Genomic DNA, 16,690 nt, shown 5'->3' on the forward strand with positions numbered 1-16,690 from the left:
TGTGTTTCCATACAAACTTTAGAATTATTCTAGTTCTATGAAGAATGCCATTGGCATTTTGTACTTATTTTAAAATCTATTCACAGCAAATTTCATTAAACATACTCACACACCAAATTCTTTTGTTTTTTTGCTTTCCCACTAAGGATTTATAGTTCAGCAAATAGTTACACATTTGATTACAGAAAAACAGGGAGGTGGGTTTCTTTCTGTTCAACAAAAATATAACATGAGTCATACATGCAAGCCACTTATGAAATTTTTAATTTTCTAGCAGCCACATTAAAAAGTGATAAAGGAACAGGTAAAATTAATTTTAATAATATATTTTATTTAATCTAATATATATACACATTATTGTCATTTCAAACCTATAGTCTATATAAAAAAACTATTAACAAGCTATTTTACATTTCTGTTTTGTACTAAGTCTTCAAAGCCCAATGCATATGGTAATTGACACTTATGTCACATCTCAATTTGGACTTGCCATGTTTCAAGTGCTCAATAGCCACATGTGGCTGGTGGCTACCACACTGACAGTGCACATCTAAGATAACAAGTATGTTTCTACAAAATATCTTTAATCTTGAACTTATACTATATTATTTTTCCTGTCTGAATGTAGAATAACCCACAAAGAAAAAATAGGTCAGACTTCCCTGGTGGCGCAGTGGTTAAGAATCCGCCTGCCAATGCAGGGGGACACAGGATTGAGCCCTGGTCCAGGAAATTCCCACATGCTGCAGAGCAATGAAACCCATGCGCCACAACTACTGAGCCTGCGCTCTAGAGCCTGCAAGCCACAGCTACTGAGCCCGTGTGCCACAACTACTGAAGCCTGTGTGCCTAGGGCCCGTGCTCCGCAACGAGAAGCCACTGCAATAAGAAGCCTGCACACCGCAATGAAGTAGCCCCCGCTCGCCGCAACTAGAGAAAGCCCACGTGCAGCAACGAAGACCCAACGCAGCCCAACGATTAATTAATTATTTATTTATTTTTAAAAATAGGTAATATGGGTAATGACTCACAGAGAGAATACCAAAACATCAGGAAATATTATTATTACATTATATCATAACTATATTATTACGTCAATAACATATTGAAACTATATTATATCAAAACAATAAGGTATCTGAGAACCAGTACTGTATGTTTAGTGGTACTTACTGCTCAATAAGTATTGTGGAAAATTTCCTAGGAGACCAGTCTCATTTGAGACTGATATAGATAAGCCATCATGTACTTACAAATTACGTTGGACCATGCTGGAGAGGAAAAACATGTAAATAAACAACATTTCATTCTGCTAAACTGTATTTCTCTCAACCACCTCAATGCCACCAGTCTCACCAAGCCAGAAATTGGGGAAGCCGTCTTTTCAGGTCTCATTTATAATTCGTCAGCACAAGTTCCACTGCCCCCTCAATAAACACTCTTGCACCTCTAATTTTCCTCTATTCTTCTTTAATTAATGATACAGGGTAAACCTTATTACATTCTGGAAAGGTCCACCTAAGAACTTTCAAACTCTGAAAATCTTATTTCTGAAACACGGTTCTTTCCTTTCTTCTATGCCTACTAAATCTACTCTTTGTCCAAAGTATAACCTCTGATCTATCATCCCTAACTTTTTGTTATTCACCTCCATTCTGGTTTTATTTGTTTTTCTCCCAGCCTGAGCAATCATTTCAAATACAGCCTCACATCATCTTTTTTTTTCCAGTCATGTTTATTTTTACAGACCTTTACTTCTGTATTAAACAGTTTTCTTCATTCTACCCTCAGACTTCTGAACCTTCCTGCACATGGTCATGTATATGCTTGCCAACCACATACACAGCATATCAAAAGTCCTCAGGATTCTATTCTCAAGCATCGTATTTTCTTCCCTTGTATTTTCCCTGTGGAAAATTTCAATTTCCCATGGTAACCGGCAAAACTGGTACTTTGAGAACAAAGCAGACCCAAGATCTCAAAGCTAAAAATAAGTGATAGAGCATGGATTTAAGATTAAATGGTCTGTCTTCAGATCCTAAGCTCTTAACCACTAATTCTGTAAGATTTCATATATGTAAAACTCTACAAAATGCAAACTAATTACAGTAACAGAAAGCAGACCAAGGGTTGCCTGGATATGAGGGAGGAAGTGGGGAGGAGTGAAGAACATCAGGGAGAGGCAGAAGAAAGGGGTTACAAAGAGGTACAAGAAAACTCAGGGGACAGTGTTCTTTATCTTGATCGTGCCATTGGTTTCAGAGGTGTGTGTCAAAACTTAACAAACTGTACATTTTGAATATATGCAGTTTATTTGATGTCAATAAATTTGATTTTTTTAAGTAAGCAAAATTAGAAAGCATGGTATTAGAACAGGAATAAACCAACAGACATTTGCCACGGAAATGCGAGCCCACACACTCACACCACTTAGTGACCCACACACATATAAACAGAGGTGACACTGTAATCAGTGAGGAAAGGGCAGAGTATCAAACTGTTTTTAGACAACTGGCTACCCATACTGAGGGAGGGGGGAAGAACCCTGACTCATATCATACACAAAAATGAATTCTAGAGGAATTAAAGCTCTCTATATAAAAAGCAGATCTTTAAAACTTTTAGAAAGAAAGATACTTTTTTTGTTTGTTTGTTTGTTTGGGTTTTTTTTTTGCGGTACACAGGCCTCTCACTGTTGGGGCCTCTCCCGTTGCGGAGCACAGGCTCCGGACACGCAGGCCCAGTGGCCATGGCTCACGGGCCCAGCTGCTCCGCGGCACGTGGGATCCTCCCAGACCGGGGCACGAACCCGTGTCCCCTGCATCGGCAGGTGGACTCTCAACCACTGTGCCACCAGGGAAGCCCAAGAAAGATACTTTTTAAGTATCTTTTAAGACAGGGCAGCATGGAAGGATTTTTTTTTTTTAAAGACCCAGAAAGGATACATCATAAAGAAAAAATACTGGTAAGGCCAACTACGTTAAAATTCAAAACTCCTACACGTCATTTACCATATTAAAATGTTTTAGTATTTTACCTATATTTTAAGTGCCTGAAATGGTTCTTAGTAAAAATACTACTAAGGAAAATAGAGGCATATTTATACTAGCTTTTTAAAATTTTATTTTATTTATTTTTATTTTTGGCTGTGCTGGGTCTTCGCTGCTGTGCATGGGCTTTCTCTAGTTACGGCGAGCAGGGGCTACTCTTCGTTGCAGTATGCGGGCTTTTCATTGTAGTGATTTCTCTTGTTGTGGAGCATGGGCTACAGGCGCATGGGGTTCAGCAGCTTTGGCACGCAGGCTCAGGAGCTGTGGCTCGCGAGCTCTAGAGCGCAGGCTCAGTAGTTGTGGCGCACGGACTTTGTTGATCCACAGCATGTGGGATCTTCCTGGACCAGGGATCGAACCTGTGTCCCCTGTATTGGCAGGCGGATTCTTAACCACTGCGCCACCAGGGAAGTCCCTACACTAGCTTTTTAAAATGTTGATATTTTGTCAACTGGTCAAAATTAAATGTGATGCAATACTGAACTTCAATTTTCAAAATGTATGACCATTTACAATCACTCCAAAAAAATTAAATGCCTAGGTATAAATCTAACAAAACATGTACAGGCTCTGTATGCTGAAAATTATAAACGGCTAATGAAAGCAACTGAAGAAGGTCTAAATGAGTTCTTCCCATGAATAGTATATGAAATGGAAACTTGACATGTGTAAAGATAGCCAATCTACTTACATTTTTCCTCAAAGACGAGGAAAAAGAAAAGATTACTCAGCAGTGACAAAAAAAAAAAAAAAAAGTGTTTTACTGACAAACAGTAGAACTACAATAAGCCAAGCCCAGCGAATCCAAAAGATGTTACATTACAAATTTCCAGTTTTGGTGCCTGAATTCAGCACTAGAGAGCTCAGAGCAAGAATCAAAATCCAATGCAGAACAAAGATGGAATACATGATCACCACTGAGTTCTCCAATGGTCCTTTCTAAAGTGCAAGGTGACAAAATTCCTGAAGCTACCCCCAGTTTTCTTTCATCTACCTATTAAAATCAGAAACACTCCACTATGCAAAGAAGGAAAAAAGGTCCAGAAGGGAAATGTCAGAACAGACTGAATATTTATTCAACAGGGAGAAAAGAACTGCCACCACAGAGCGAAGATGCTTGTGAACAGGAAATTCAACGACCAGGCTGTCGAGATGCCAGAAGAACTCACTGACCCCTATCCACCTGGCGTTTGTTGAGGCTCAGCTCCAGCCTGCCTACATGGCTACTAGTCCCATCTGACAGTATCAGATGTGGTTCCTATTAGTGAACCCATTACAGGGCATCCATCAGTCAGGGCGAGTCAAGAGGGAGCTCTCCGTGAACCCTCTGACCCGCTGCACAGTTAAAGAGGTCAAAGTCTTAGAAAGTACACATGCCACAAATCTAAAAATAAATAAATCTCATGCCAAGTCATTTCTACCTAATTCCTACATTCTAATTTGTATTCTGTATACTATATATTCCACCTCCAATATGTATTCTATATATTCCAATAACCACAAGCGAAAAAACAAAGCAACTCACCTTAAAAACATTTTACCCGATACCCCTGAAATACACTATTAAATTCTTATTGCAGAAGTCAAAAGCCCAGACATTTAAACCTGTAGATAAGCCTGAACTGCCTTGTCTCTCAGTTCTTCTCAGCATTAATTTCAGAAAAATGAAAGGCTTTCCATCTGTGGGTCAGGAATCAGAATGCAGCAGGAAAACGTCCCTCATCACTTCTAAATGTTTCTCATTCTGATGGGACCAATGTCTCAGGATAATAACTGTGAGGTCTCATATTTGTTGCTTCTTTACCAAAAGTACCCAGATGCCCCAGCTGCACTTTTATGTTAGATCCCTGACTCTGCTAAGTGACCTGGAAATGGGCCTGCACTAACCACTCATAAATACCCACATGCCGATTTGAGGGAATGTCAGGTATGAGACCCACAAGAATTGGTGACTGAAAAAGGTAAAGAATGAAAACTCTTGTTATAAACATACAAACCTTTGGTGTTATTGCAGTGGAAAATGCAGGTTTTGACATTAAAAATATTTCATATCACAAATATTAGCCACAGAAACTACCCAAGCCCACAGCCTAATTACTAAGTGATCTTTTCTTTTTTAAAAAAAAATAAATTTATTTATTATTTATTTTTTGCTGCATTGGGTCTTTGTTGCTGCATGGCTTTCTCTAGTTGCGTCAAGCGGGGGCTACTCCTCGTTGTGCAACTCGGGCTCTAGGTGCACGGGCTTCAGTACTTGTGACTCGTGGTCTCTAGAGCGCAGGCTCAGTAATTGTGGCCCACAGGCTTAGTTGCTCCACGGCATGTGGGATCTTCCCGGACCAGGGATCAAACCCGTGTCCCCTGCATTGGCAGGCGGATTCTTAACCACTGCGCCACCAGAGAAGCCCTACTAAGTGATCTTTTCAATTCAAATCAGCTGTGTACACTTTTTCTTGGTCTGCTTTTTCATGCAATGCAGAGTTTAAATGGGCTGGTCTGGAGATCTGAGATAAAAATAACCACAAAAACCACTTTGCTACTACTAGATTAATTGCTCTGAATTCTACACTGATCTTTTGGTTTGGTGTGAACTAAATTCAGAGTATAATTTTGCGTGAGGTCCGTATTTTGCAAACCACAAAAAACATATTCAGGAAAATCCCTCGGAGACTAGTAGGACACACAGTCATCACCCTAACACCATTCTTGGCAGGAGGAATAAGACCTTGTTTATTCACATCAACTGAGCTGAAGGAACAGCATCTAACCAGCTTGCCAAGCATCAAGGTCTGTGGCAAACAGGTTATGCCAACTTCAACAAAATCAGAATGTTTTTCCTCCACAAGACTTTCTCTACCAATGGACATGAACAGAAAAATGGCTACATTGCTCTTTTGGCCTTTTACTTCTGATCACAAAAGTATTAGTTATCTCAACCCATCTTAACCTTCTTTTGTTTTACATCAATAAACAGATCTACCTAAAAGCACAAAAGCACTAGTAACTGCATGCCAGTAACAATGGCATGTTTCCTATAATTCTTCTTTTGCAATTATATCACTCACTGCCTTTCTAACTCTCTGACCACACCATTTCAGTTTTCTTCACTGGATCCTCTGTCATTTCCCCCTCTTTACATCTCACTCTATACAACCTTCCCCTGGAGAAACCAATTCATCCCTAAGGCTTTAGCCACTACCCCCATAATGACAGCTTCCGAATATTTATTCCTAGCCTCTTCCTAGCCCCAACCAGTTCTAAAAACCTGAGATTCTAACAAAAGTTTCTGCTGTCACTGAATATTTAGTTTAGAATGAGCTTTTTTTTAAAAAACTTTTCTTTTAAAGGACCTTTAAAGATCACCTAATGTGGTCAAACATAAATGTAAGTTAAATCTGAGTACTGTCTACTATATTGTTTTCTGCATTTTTCCTATATTTCATAATTTTTTTTTAATTTATGTATTTATTTATTTGGTTGTGTTGGGTCTTTGTTGCTGCGTGCGGGCTTTTTTTAGTTGTGGCGAGCTGAGGTTACTCTTAGTTGCAGTACGCGGGCTCCTCATTGCGGTGGCCTCTCTTGTTGCAGAGCACGGGCTCTAGGCGGACAGGCTTCAGTAGTTGTGGCACATGGGCTCAGTAGCTGTGGCTCGCAGGCTCTAGAGCGCAGGCTCAGTAGTCGTGGCGCACGGGCTTAGTTGCTCTGCGGCATGTGGGATCTTCCCGGACCAGGGCTCGAACCCGTGTCCCCTGCTTTGGCAGGCGGATTCTTAACCACTGTGCCACCAGGAAAGTCCCCATAAATTTTTTAAAAATTAAATAATCTGAACTACTCCTAATTTTAAAGCTGAGGAAATCAAAGCCGAAACTAAGTGACTTGCCCAAGATCACTAAGTATAATTTCCTATCACCACATCTCCCACTGTTCCCATCTAGAAAGGAGGATGAATGAAGGGCGTTGGGTCATGAGACTGAGAATGTACACAAGCAGACCTTATAAAAGGCTATTTCAACAAACTGCACTGAGTTCTGTTTGACATTCCAACAAAAGGTTGAAGAGCTCAGAGAAACTTGCAAAAGGCCACAGGCAGAGATGTGTCATTCAACAGTGCACAGTTTATCTGTACAAGGGTGGGGGGGGCCTACAAAGTTATCATCTAAAAAAACCAGCGACGATATTTTAAACCCACTGATATTTAATATTCACCTCCAAATTCAGGTAAGAACTTCATAATTAAAAAATCTATTCTAGCCACATTAAACATCTATTCTAACCTTAGGAAGTTGGTATTATTATTATTCTCAGTGACAGATGAGAAAATGGAGGATTACAGAGGTAAAATAACTCATCCAAGGTCACATAACTAATAAATGTAGAAGGCTATTTCAAGCCCAGGTCTGACAAGCCCATACTTTGACCACAGTGCTACTAAATCCAGACCACCTCTGTGAAGGTCAACAGATTAAAGGAGATGTTCATAAAACAGGAGTAATTCCATAGATACTATATACTGTACACTGCCCAACACAAAAGGACCTCATACCATGGACCTTGAACAGGAAAAAAAACAGGTCTTTTCCCACATCCCGTTTTTCCTTAAAGAATTTTAAAATTAAAAAAAAAAAACAAAAAACTGCTGAATCCATGTTCTTTTTCATATGTGCTTAATTTAGTGATTTGAGAGCTGGACGAAAGTCTAGGGTAGCTTCAGAGAGGAGGATGAGGTCAATTAAGAGAAATTATAGGGGGCTTTCTTGTGGCACAGTGGTTAAGAATCCGCCTACCAATACAGCAGACACAGGATCAAGCCCTGGTCCAGGAAGATCCCACACGCTGCGGAGCAACTAAGCCCGTGTACCACAACTACTGAGCCTGCATTCTAGAGCCTGCGAGCCACAACTAATGAGCCCACGTGCCACAACTACTGAAGCCTGCAAGCCTAGAGACTGTGCTCTGAAACAAGAGAAGCCACTGCAATGAGAAGCCCGTGCACCACAACAAAGAGTAGCCTCCGCTCACCGCCAACTAGAGAAAGCCCGCACGCAGCAACGAACACCTAGTGCAGCCAAAAATAAATAAATAAATAAAATAAATTAATTTTTTAAAAAAAGAGCAATTATAGGAACAGAAATATAGCAATTATAGAAATAGATGAGAACTTGCAAAGAGCTGGTTCAAACTGTCTTTTATGGGATCCAACAGGAGAAAGCTGCTTTGGAAAAAGTGAGCCTTGTCAAGTGTCACCAGAGTAATTTAAGAAAAAAAAGCAAATCCTGATAAACAGGCATATAACATTCATATAATCACCCCAAATTCAACAGGAAGTTAGCTTTTCTATTGTTATCTTTTAGAATGAGACCCTTATATTTGAGCAGTTGTCCTAATAACTTACAGGGGTAATTGCTGAAACTCAGTCCTAAAAACAAATATAAAAACCATCCAAGAATGACCACAAATACAGTCTTTGTTCTCTATGGTACAAGAAACCAATCACAAGCCCATCTGTGTGAGACCTAGCTAATAAGAACACAATTTCAGAGGTGGGTACAAAGAGAAGGATGGATTGCCAAGGGGAAGAAGTCATCTATTAGACTGTGACAAGCTTGCATTATCAGTAACCAACTGCCTGGTTCCCTGGTTCCCACACCTGCCACCTCCATCCAAAACTATCACAGCAGCAAACCTGGCAATAGGCTCACCTCCAAAACACTGGCGCCCTCTTTTGACCCTTTTGTAGTACTGCATGCATACCAGGCATTGATGTGAAAAAGTCTAATAAAGCCACAAATTAATAAATTTGCAGGTAACATTTTTCAGATAATTCTATATTTGCAATTCCCTGAATAAACCTTAATTTAGCTTGATAAAAATATTAAACAGCAGACCTTCTACATAAAATTTATGCCAGTGAGAAGAAAAGCAACAATGTTCTCTTACCGTTTTAACAGTTTACATATATTAGTTGATAGTATTACAAGAATTAGAATGATGCCAATAACTGACAAAGACCCTACTATGTGCCAGGCACTAGGAGTGAATAAGTTAGTTTAATGCTAACAACCTAACGAGGCAGGAACTCCTCTTCATCTTACAGATGTAAAACAAGGCACAATGAACCTAAGTAATGTGCCCAGGACCCTGCACCTGGTAGCAAGGGGTAAAACTGAAGTCCACACTCAGTAACTGTGACGCCAGAGCCAGAGCCTTATTTATCCCAAAATATCCCTCTGAGGTATCATGATAAAATGAAACGTGATCAAAATAGAAAAAGTATAAGTTGTAAGGAAAATTATAAATACATCATCCAAATCTCTCATTTTCAACAAAATCCCAAACTGTAAAACAATAAAATACTACATGAAACATTTTGGTCATTTTCCCATTCCCCCTCGTTTGAAGATTCTGAACTTTTGGGTCTGAAATTTTTTTTTTTTATGCATTCTTTTTACTACCCATTCCTTTTTCATTACGCTATGCCTTTATTTAATCTATTATCTTGTTCTTTAAAAGAAAAGAAAAAATTAATCCATACTGTATGCTTTATTTTTCTTCTATACAGCAGAACTGCTTACCTATTCCTACCTAAATTCTCTATTTCACTGAGATCTTTAGAAAATATTTTCCTTAAGACAGCAAATCCAAATAGCATCATCAATTCCTTCTCATTGCAAATATGACAGATTCTCATCTGTCTGGAATTATTTAGTGTGTTCCTACCTCTAATCAAAGCTGGCAGACTAGCTAATCTTCTAATATTTCTAAAAATGCTAACTTTATTTTCAAACAGGACATGAAGGCACGTGTCTAATAATCTGCAGCTCAAAACAAGATTTATCTCAAACATTTCTAAATTCCACAGTTTGCCTACTTAAAGCTATTCATAATACCAAAAATTAAGGACACTTAATGACCCAACACAGGCTGACCAAGCTCACTCCCATTCATGACTGAAAGATTTACCACGGGTGAGGACAAATGCTTTTACAACTACCTTTTCATTTCATAACATTAGTTTAAAGTCTACTTAGAAGCACAGACTTAGTCAAAGTCTGAAGTATCAAAAACATATCTTAACTGCACTGATTTAATTTGTTCGATACAAGAACAATAGAAACAAGACGGTTAGAGTTTAGTACTATAACTGACCACATCGCTAAAGAATCCATCACCACAGTATCCATAGCTCCCGTATCTCAACACAACAAGAAGTGCACAGGTAACGCACAAGAAAAGGTGCCGAGGAATGGGCTCCGTGCAAACCCCACGACTCCTGTTACCTCGGTCTGCAGGATGGCAGCCCTCTGCTCTTTAGCAGTCAAGGACTCCTTCAGCACTTCAACGTGCTGCTTGCTGTCTGAGAACTGGTTGGTGAGTGTTTCCAACTTTGTCTGTAGGGCCAGTAGTTCGGTGTCCTTTCTGGACAGCTCCTGCTTCACCTGACCGATCTAGAGAAGAAGAAAAAGCAGCATAAGGGAAAAAGAAATAAAACCACCACCTCTGATCTGGATCTTTGACAGATCCACGTCAAGATATACAGCATTAACTTTATAACAGGACACAATTCATCTTTTTGCATCATCTAATCTTAGCGGACCCCCCACCAAAAAAAAAAAAAAACAAAGCTTATTCAATTAATAGCAAACTTTCCAGTTTTCATGTATTGTCTCCCCTAAACCTTTGAAATCCGTTAGAAAAGGAATGGAAGAAGAAAAATCCCAATTCACTTAGATGACTAACAGACAGCAGGAAGCATCTGAACACGACTAAAGCAGTTTTCATCTTCTTAAGTCATAGGAAACTTCAAATCATACAGCAGGATTAGTGTAGATGGAATACAGAAAGAAAAAGGAAACGTCCTACTATTGCTATTTAAACTCAAAAGCTGCACATTTATTTCTTCATTGTTCTTTTTTCATTCTCAAATGAAAGTGTACATAAAGTCCTTCTTAAAAAGCCACTTTAGTGTTATAAGGCATTATAAACATGTGCTTTCTAAAAATTATATAATTTTGAGGAGTTAGGGGTACTGAACTAAAAAAAAGATTCCACCTACAAAGTTATATTACCTACGACATGTCATATCAACTAAATGGATAAAAGTATATAACCTAAATAAAGAACGCATAAAATCTCATTCTGTAAGAATCTACATGTATCATCAAATTTGAATTACTCTGACAGAGTAATCCATAAATCAACAGGTGCCACTCACTCTCCCATAAATTCTTCTCATCTTAACTTAGAAAACATTTAACATCAAACATCTCCTTTACATTTCTACTGTGTTTCTAAGAATTTTTACTCTTTTATTCTAAATGTAAGCCAAATTAACAGACATTATATCTGTTTTTACATTATATCTACTGCCTAAGCAAGGTAGCTAGCTATACACTAAAATATAGACTCTTGGAAGTATAAATTTGATAAGAAGTCAGTAATCTCAGTATCACTGATGACACAAAAAATACTTTGTAAAAAGTTGAATGTATCTAAAGTATTTTGACTGTAATAATCTTAGGCATAAGGGACAAAGCTTTCGAGAATAATTTCCCATGAGAAAGTATGAAATAAATTTTACTGTAATTAAAATTACTTTTAAGGAGCACTAAAAATAAACTTATAATTTACTATTCTGTTTCAGCAGGAAGACAAGCATTTTTCTCATATGCATGAAATCTCTACTTACAAATATAATATTCATTCATTCAACAAACATTTCTGTGTGCTCACTGTATGCAAAATACTCGCAGCTGCTAAGGAAATCAGTGGAAGATAGCTGTAAACAGCAGCTACTTCCAGCCTGTAACACAGATACGTACCCAGGAGCTGCCACATACTGTAATGGTGTAGCATCTTTCATGACATCCCTTTACCAACATCCCACCCCTAACAAACAGAATGCACTAAAAACGCACTTGTGGTATGAATGGTCAGGAGAAACGTTCAAAATGTTCTCACCTCGTCAGCTAGAGAACTATGGCTTAAAGATTACTCAAATTTCCAGCTACCTCTAGACCATGTGATCAAAAATAAATATAAAATCTCAGTTTCCTCATCATCTGCATTACTAAATAATCCTCAAATAATGCTATACTGACCATAAAGATTGAGAAAAAGAAGAAAATATTCTAAATAGAAGAGTTTAGAAGCACAAATTTTCCTTAAAAGTTAGGAGCATAAGGCTTTTGCAGTCAATCCCACGTGAGAACAAATGAGTGTGTCTTCTTGGGTAACTACCTCTTTAAGCCTTGGTTTCCTGATCAGTAAGATGGAGAAAGCAAACCAGTGCCACTGTATTGCATACAGATTAAACCAAAAAAAATGTATAGAATGTTTAGCCTGTTGTTCGACACAAAAAGAAATTAATAATACTAGCTGAGGAAAAAAAGTTATAGATCAACTTCTCCTCTAGACAATACATGGTTACAACAAACCAAACTGGACCCTTTTAGACAAAATATCTCACTTTTCTATCTATACTATAAAGTGGTCCATAAATAGCAAACACTAAATTAGCACAAGTGGGTTTTTTTTCTTTTAATGCTGCATTCCAGTCTCATCCTACCGTAATTTTCAGAAGCAGGTTTTTTTCCTGACACTTGTGAGACAAATGTGTGCACAGCCTAGTATAGGGCAGTGGAGTGCAGAGCTTACCAGCACAGGTTCTGGAACCAAATGGCTTGTGTAAAAATCAAACTCTGCCTCTTACTGTGTTTCCTGAGCACCACTGTGTTACCTCAGCTTCCTTATCCGTAAACTGGGTTGAGAATATACCTACCTTAGTAGGTTATAAAATGTTTATAATAAGTACTCAAGTGTTAGCTATTTTATTGTAATCATTTTATCACAGTTTGAAATGGAATTTCAAGTTCTCTAGACAGATGATTGAGCTACTGAATAGATTTAGAGACTTTAAGTTTCATGCTACTTCTAATTTACTAGATAACTAAATAAGCTAATCACTTCAATACATCTGTTCCAAAGAAAGTAAAATTTGTTGCAAAATCACCTATCGGGGACTTAAAGATGATGTCTACATATGAAGGTAAAGCACTTCACTCAAGAAATCAGATTGAAATAAACCCTGGGTGATGGACCTAGAACATCTGCACATTCTTTGTACCTAAGAAGAGAAAGAGATCATTCACATAAATCAACAAGTTTCTGGTAACAGGAAAGGAGTCGAGAAAAAACAGCTTTGAAGCACCATCCACACAGTGACAAAGCAACAATAAAAAACCAGGGTCAGAGCTTCCAGAGCACATGAGGGCTCGCTGCACACAGGGTGGCACGCGGGTCAAACGGGTGAACAGGAGTCAGTTAAAGAGCAGAGCAGGCTGGTTAGTGCTAGTACCGGGCAAAGCTGCCGACCACAGAGTGAAAGTGTGAGCGCCCAGAGCCAGAGCAGCAGGGTCCCACTGTGGGATCACTGCACGCAAAGGGTAAATCTTACGGCAAAGACCTCGGCCTGAAGACCAGCCGCTCTCTTTTTCAGCTCCTCCCCTTGAGCCTCTTTCGAATTTAGCTCCTCCTTCAGTTGCTCTACCTGTCACGACATTGTTATTCTTTTTCACTCATGTGTCAACTTAGGTCTTTTTATTATCTGCTTTTGAGCCAGAGCAGTAACTGGAAATAACAATAACTCATATAACACAATCAAATCTGTTCCCCTAATTTCCTCTTCAAAGGACCCTAGATGGGCTCACTGTTTTCACAGGGTAATGGACTGAAATGGGCTAATCAGCAAATGGGAAGCAGAGACAATATTTTATTTTGTTCTCAAGTTAGAATGACAAATCAAAACTAACAGCAAGTTGGATATGTGAATTTTTAAGTTCTAAAAGTTACATGAAATTGGCCATAGTCATTGGTAACAGATTCTTAAAATAACAGAGGAATATTCTACTGACTTATATGCAGGTATGGGTATCACAGAAAGAAGCCAGAAACTGTATCATTAAAGGAACAGTTTTCACTTCTGAGAAATTAGGGAACTAACACAATTGGGATATGGGGGGCAGGGGGAGGGGGAGGAACACTTATTTTCTAGCTAATATTTTACAATTGAAATTATGATCTTTAAAACACCACAGACCTGATAAACTGATAACTGTAATAAACTAAATCCTCCAATTTGCCTAAAATAGTTTATAGAATCAAAATAAATGCCTTTGGCTCTAAGGAAGAAATACTGTGACTGAGGTTATAATACAGACTGATATGTCTCAGCGATGCTTCTCCTACTGTACATACACCCCAAGTGCACGTGGGAAACAATAAACCTGATACACATGGGTCTTCTCCAACGGAGAGCACAAAGGGGTTTCCTTTAGGGAAATGTGTTTGAAGGGAAAACACGATTTTATTTAAGCCATTTCAGGAAAAAAAAAGGGGGGGAGGTAGATTCAGTCTCTTAGGCTGAATTTCACTTCTATATTTGTTCATAAGACATAGAGAACATGATGTTTCATATAGTGAGAAAAACTCATCTGGATGTAATCCTACTAATCGCCTCAGAAGTACTGGTAGACGTGAAATGTTAAACTGTGATGATACACACTTAGCCTCATACAAGTAATTTTCTTTTAAGTGAAATTTGAAAGAACTATACAACATCAGTAATTCTGACTTTAATTCTGGGAAGTTCTATCTGAAAGAATTACGGTACAAGTATTCTTCCCTGAAGCCTGATAAAACAGTGTGAAGTCCATCATCACTAAAGAAGTAGGAACATGCATCAATTTTTCAAACCCCATTTAAAAATTACGGTATCACACACCATTACCTTGTTTTTCATAAATTTAGAATGGCTCCGATAGACCTCCATTTGCTTCATTTCTTCCTCTCGTTCTTCAGTACTCAAAGCCCCGTTCGATTTCAGCATCTGAATCTCCTCTTCCAAGTCTCGGAGCCCACGCTCCATAGAGGAAATTTTTGAATCCTGATAACAAAGGAAGATTTAGACATTAAAGTATTCGCAAAAAGTCAGAGAGGTTACACAAGCCTGTCTTTACAGATGTGAAATTTAATAAAGAAAAACAAATATGTAGAAATATTGCAACTGGTGCCTTGCTTCTAAAATATATCCTTCACGGCCATATGGTGGAGAGGAGAAGGACTGAGATCTATACTATGATTTTTTCCTCTACCCTTTCCTCTGCACCCTTTTGATTAAAGTTGAGAGTATTAACTAAAGAAGTAGAAGCAATGGAAAACTAGTTAAAGTTTCTTAGTACTTTATGGTCAACAAACTTCTAGTGAAAACATTTATAATATTAACAGTAAAACCTTTTCTAGCTATAGTATTTTATCGTTTTACTTGATGACCCCTAAAAGGTTTATTTCTGCCCCCAAAGGAGTGGGAAAAAGAGTAAGAAGGTTTGAAAGACTTACACAATAATGTGCATAACCGTATCTACAATAATAAAGATCTGATAACCTCCCACTGCAGAAAAACAAAGGGATGAATAATTACGTTAACAGTTACACTTTATCACATAGTGGTCCCGCCTTATCCACAGTTTTACTTTCCCTGGTTCTGCTTTCTGTGGTTTCAGTTACCCGAGGCCAACTGCGGTCAGAAAATATCATATGGAAAATTCCAGAAAAAAACAATTCAGAAGTTTTAAACTGTGCACCGCTGTTCCAATCAACATGATGAAATCTCACACCATCCCATTCTGTCCCACCGGAATGTGAATCATCCCTTGGTCCAGTGTACCCCCGCCCGTAGTCACTCACAGCAGTCATCTCAGTTATCAGATGGACAGTCCTGGCATCACAGTGCTTGTGTTCAAGTGACTGTTTTTATGTGACAATATTTTTTTTAATACCGTCCCCAAAGCACAAGAGTAGTGATGCTGGCAATTCAGATTTGACAAAGAGAAGCTGTAAGGTGCTTCTTTTAAGTGAAAAGGTGGAAGTTTTCACTAAGAGAAAAAATCATATGCTGAGGTTGCTACGATCTACAGTAAGAACGAATCTTCCAGCAGTGAAATTGGGATGAAGGAAAAAGAAATTTGTGCCAGTTTTGCTGTTGCACCTCAAACTGCAAAAGTTACGGCTACAGTGCATGACAAGTGCTCAGTTTAGATGAAGAAGGCATTAGATTTGTGCAGTAAGATACTGAGAGAGAGAGAATGAGACCTATTCACATAACTTCCATTACAGCATACTGTTATAACTGTTCTGTTTTACTATTAATTACTGTTGTTAATCCCTTACACACTGTGCCTAATTTATAAAATTAATCATAGGTACGTATAGGAAAAAACATAGTATATATGGGGTTCGGTACCACCTGTGATTTCAGTCCACTGAGGGTGGTGGAACCTGTCCCTGCAGATAAGGGGAGGTTACTTACTGCATTAGTAACCTTACTTATTCACTATACTTCACCATGCATGTGAAATATCTCATAATGATTTCTAAAAAGAAACATCACTGTCCTTATAAATCAGCATCACCACGAATATCACCTCCTAGTACAACAACCATCTATACTCATTTTCTTGGTTTTGTCTGTCACAGTATCTAGTTTATCCCCAGATTACTTTAGATGTCATCAATTACAGCAAAACTCCTCCATAGAGTAGATACTTTCACATCTATAGTTGCATATACTTATTCACCTAGGAAGT

The 16,690-nt window shown here is 38.4% G+C and overlaps 1 protein-coding gene across 5 annotated transcripts in view; it reads right to left on the minus strand.

Moving 5' to 3' along the window:
• The window catches only part of ERC1 (ELKS/RAB6-interacting/CAST family member 1), a 390,173-nt gene that overhangs the window by 274,339 nt on the left and 99,144 nt on the right, over positions 1-16,690 (minus strand). For 4 of the 5 annotated variants that reach the window (XM_060111744.1, XM_060111742.1, XM_060111745.1 and 1 more), the window contains exons 5-7: positions 14,836-14,991; positions 13,504-13,596; positions 10,328-10,495 (exon numbers count right to left, since the gene is read on the minus strand). In XM_060111744.1, the coding sequence (XP_059967727.1) occupies positions 10,328-10,495; positions 13,504-13,596; positions 14,836-14,991 (417 nt within the window). The remainder of the gene's footprint in view (positions 1-10,327; positions 10,496-13,503; positions 13,597-14,835; positions 14,992-16,690) is intronic. The other variant, XM_060111746.1, reaches the window with a different exon arrangement.

Source organism: Mesoplodon densirostris, chromosome 11, assembly GCF_025265405.1.
Source record: "Mesoplodon densirostris isolate mMesDen1 chromosome 11, mMesDen1 primary haplotype, whole genome shotgun sequence".
Taxonomy (NCBI): Eukaryota; Metazoa; Chordata; class Mammalia; order Artiodactyla; family Ziphiidae; genus Mesoplodon; species Mesoplodon densirostris.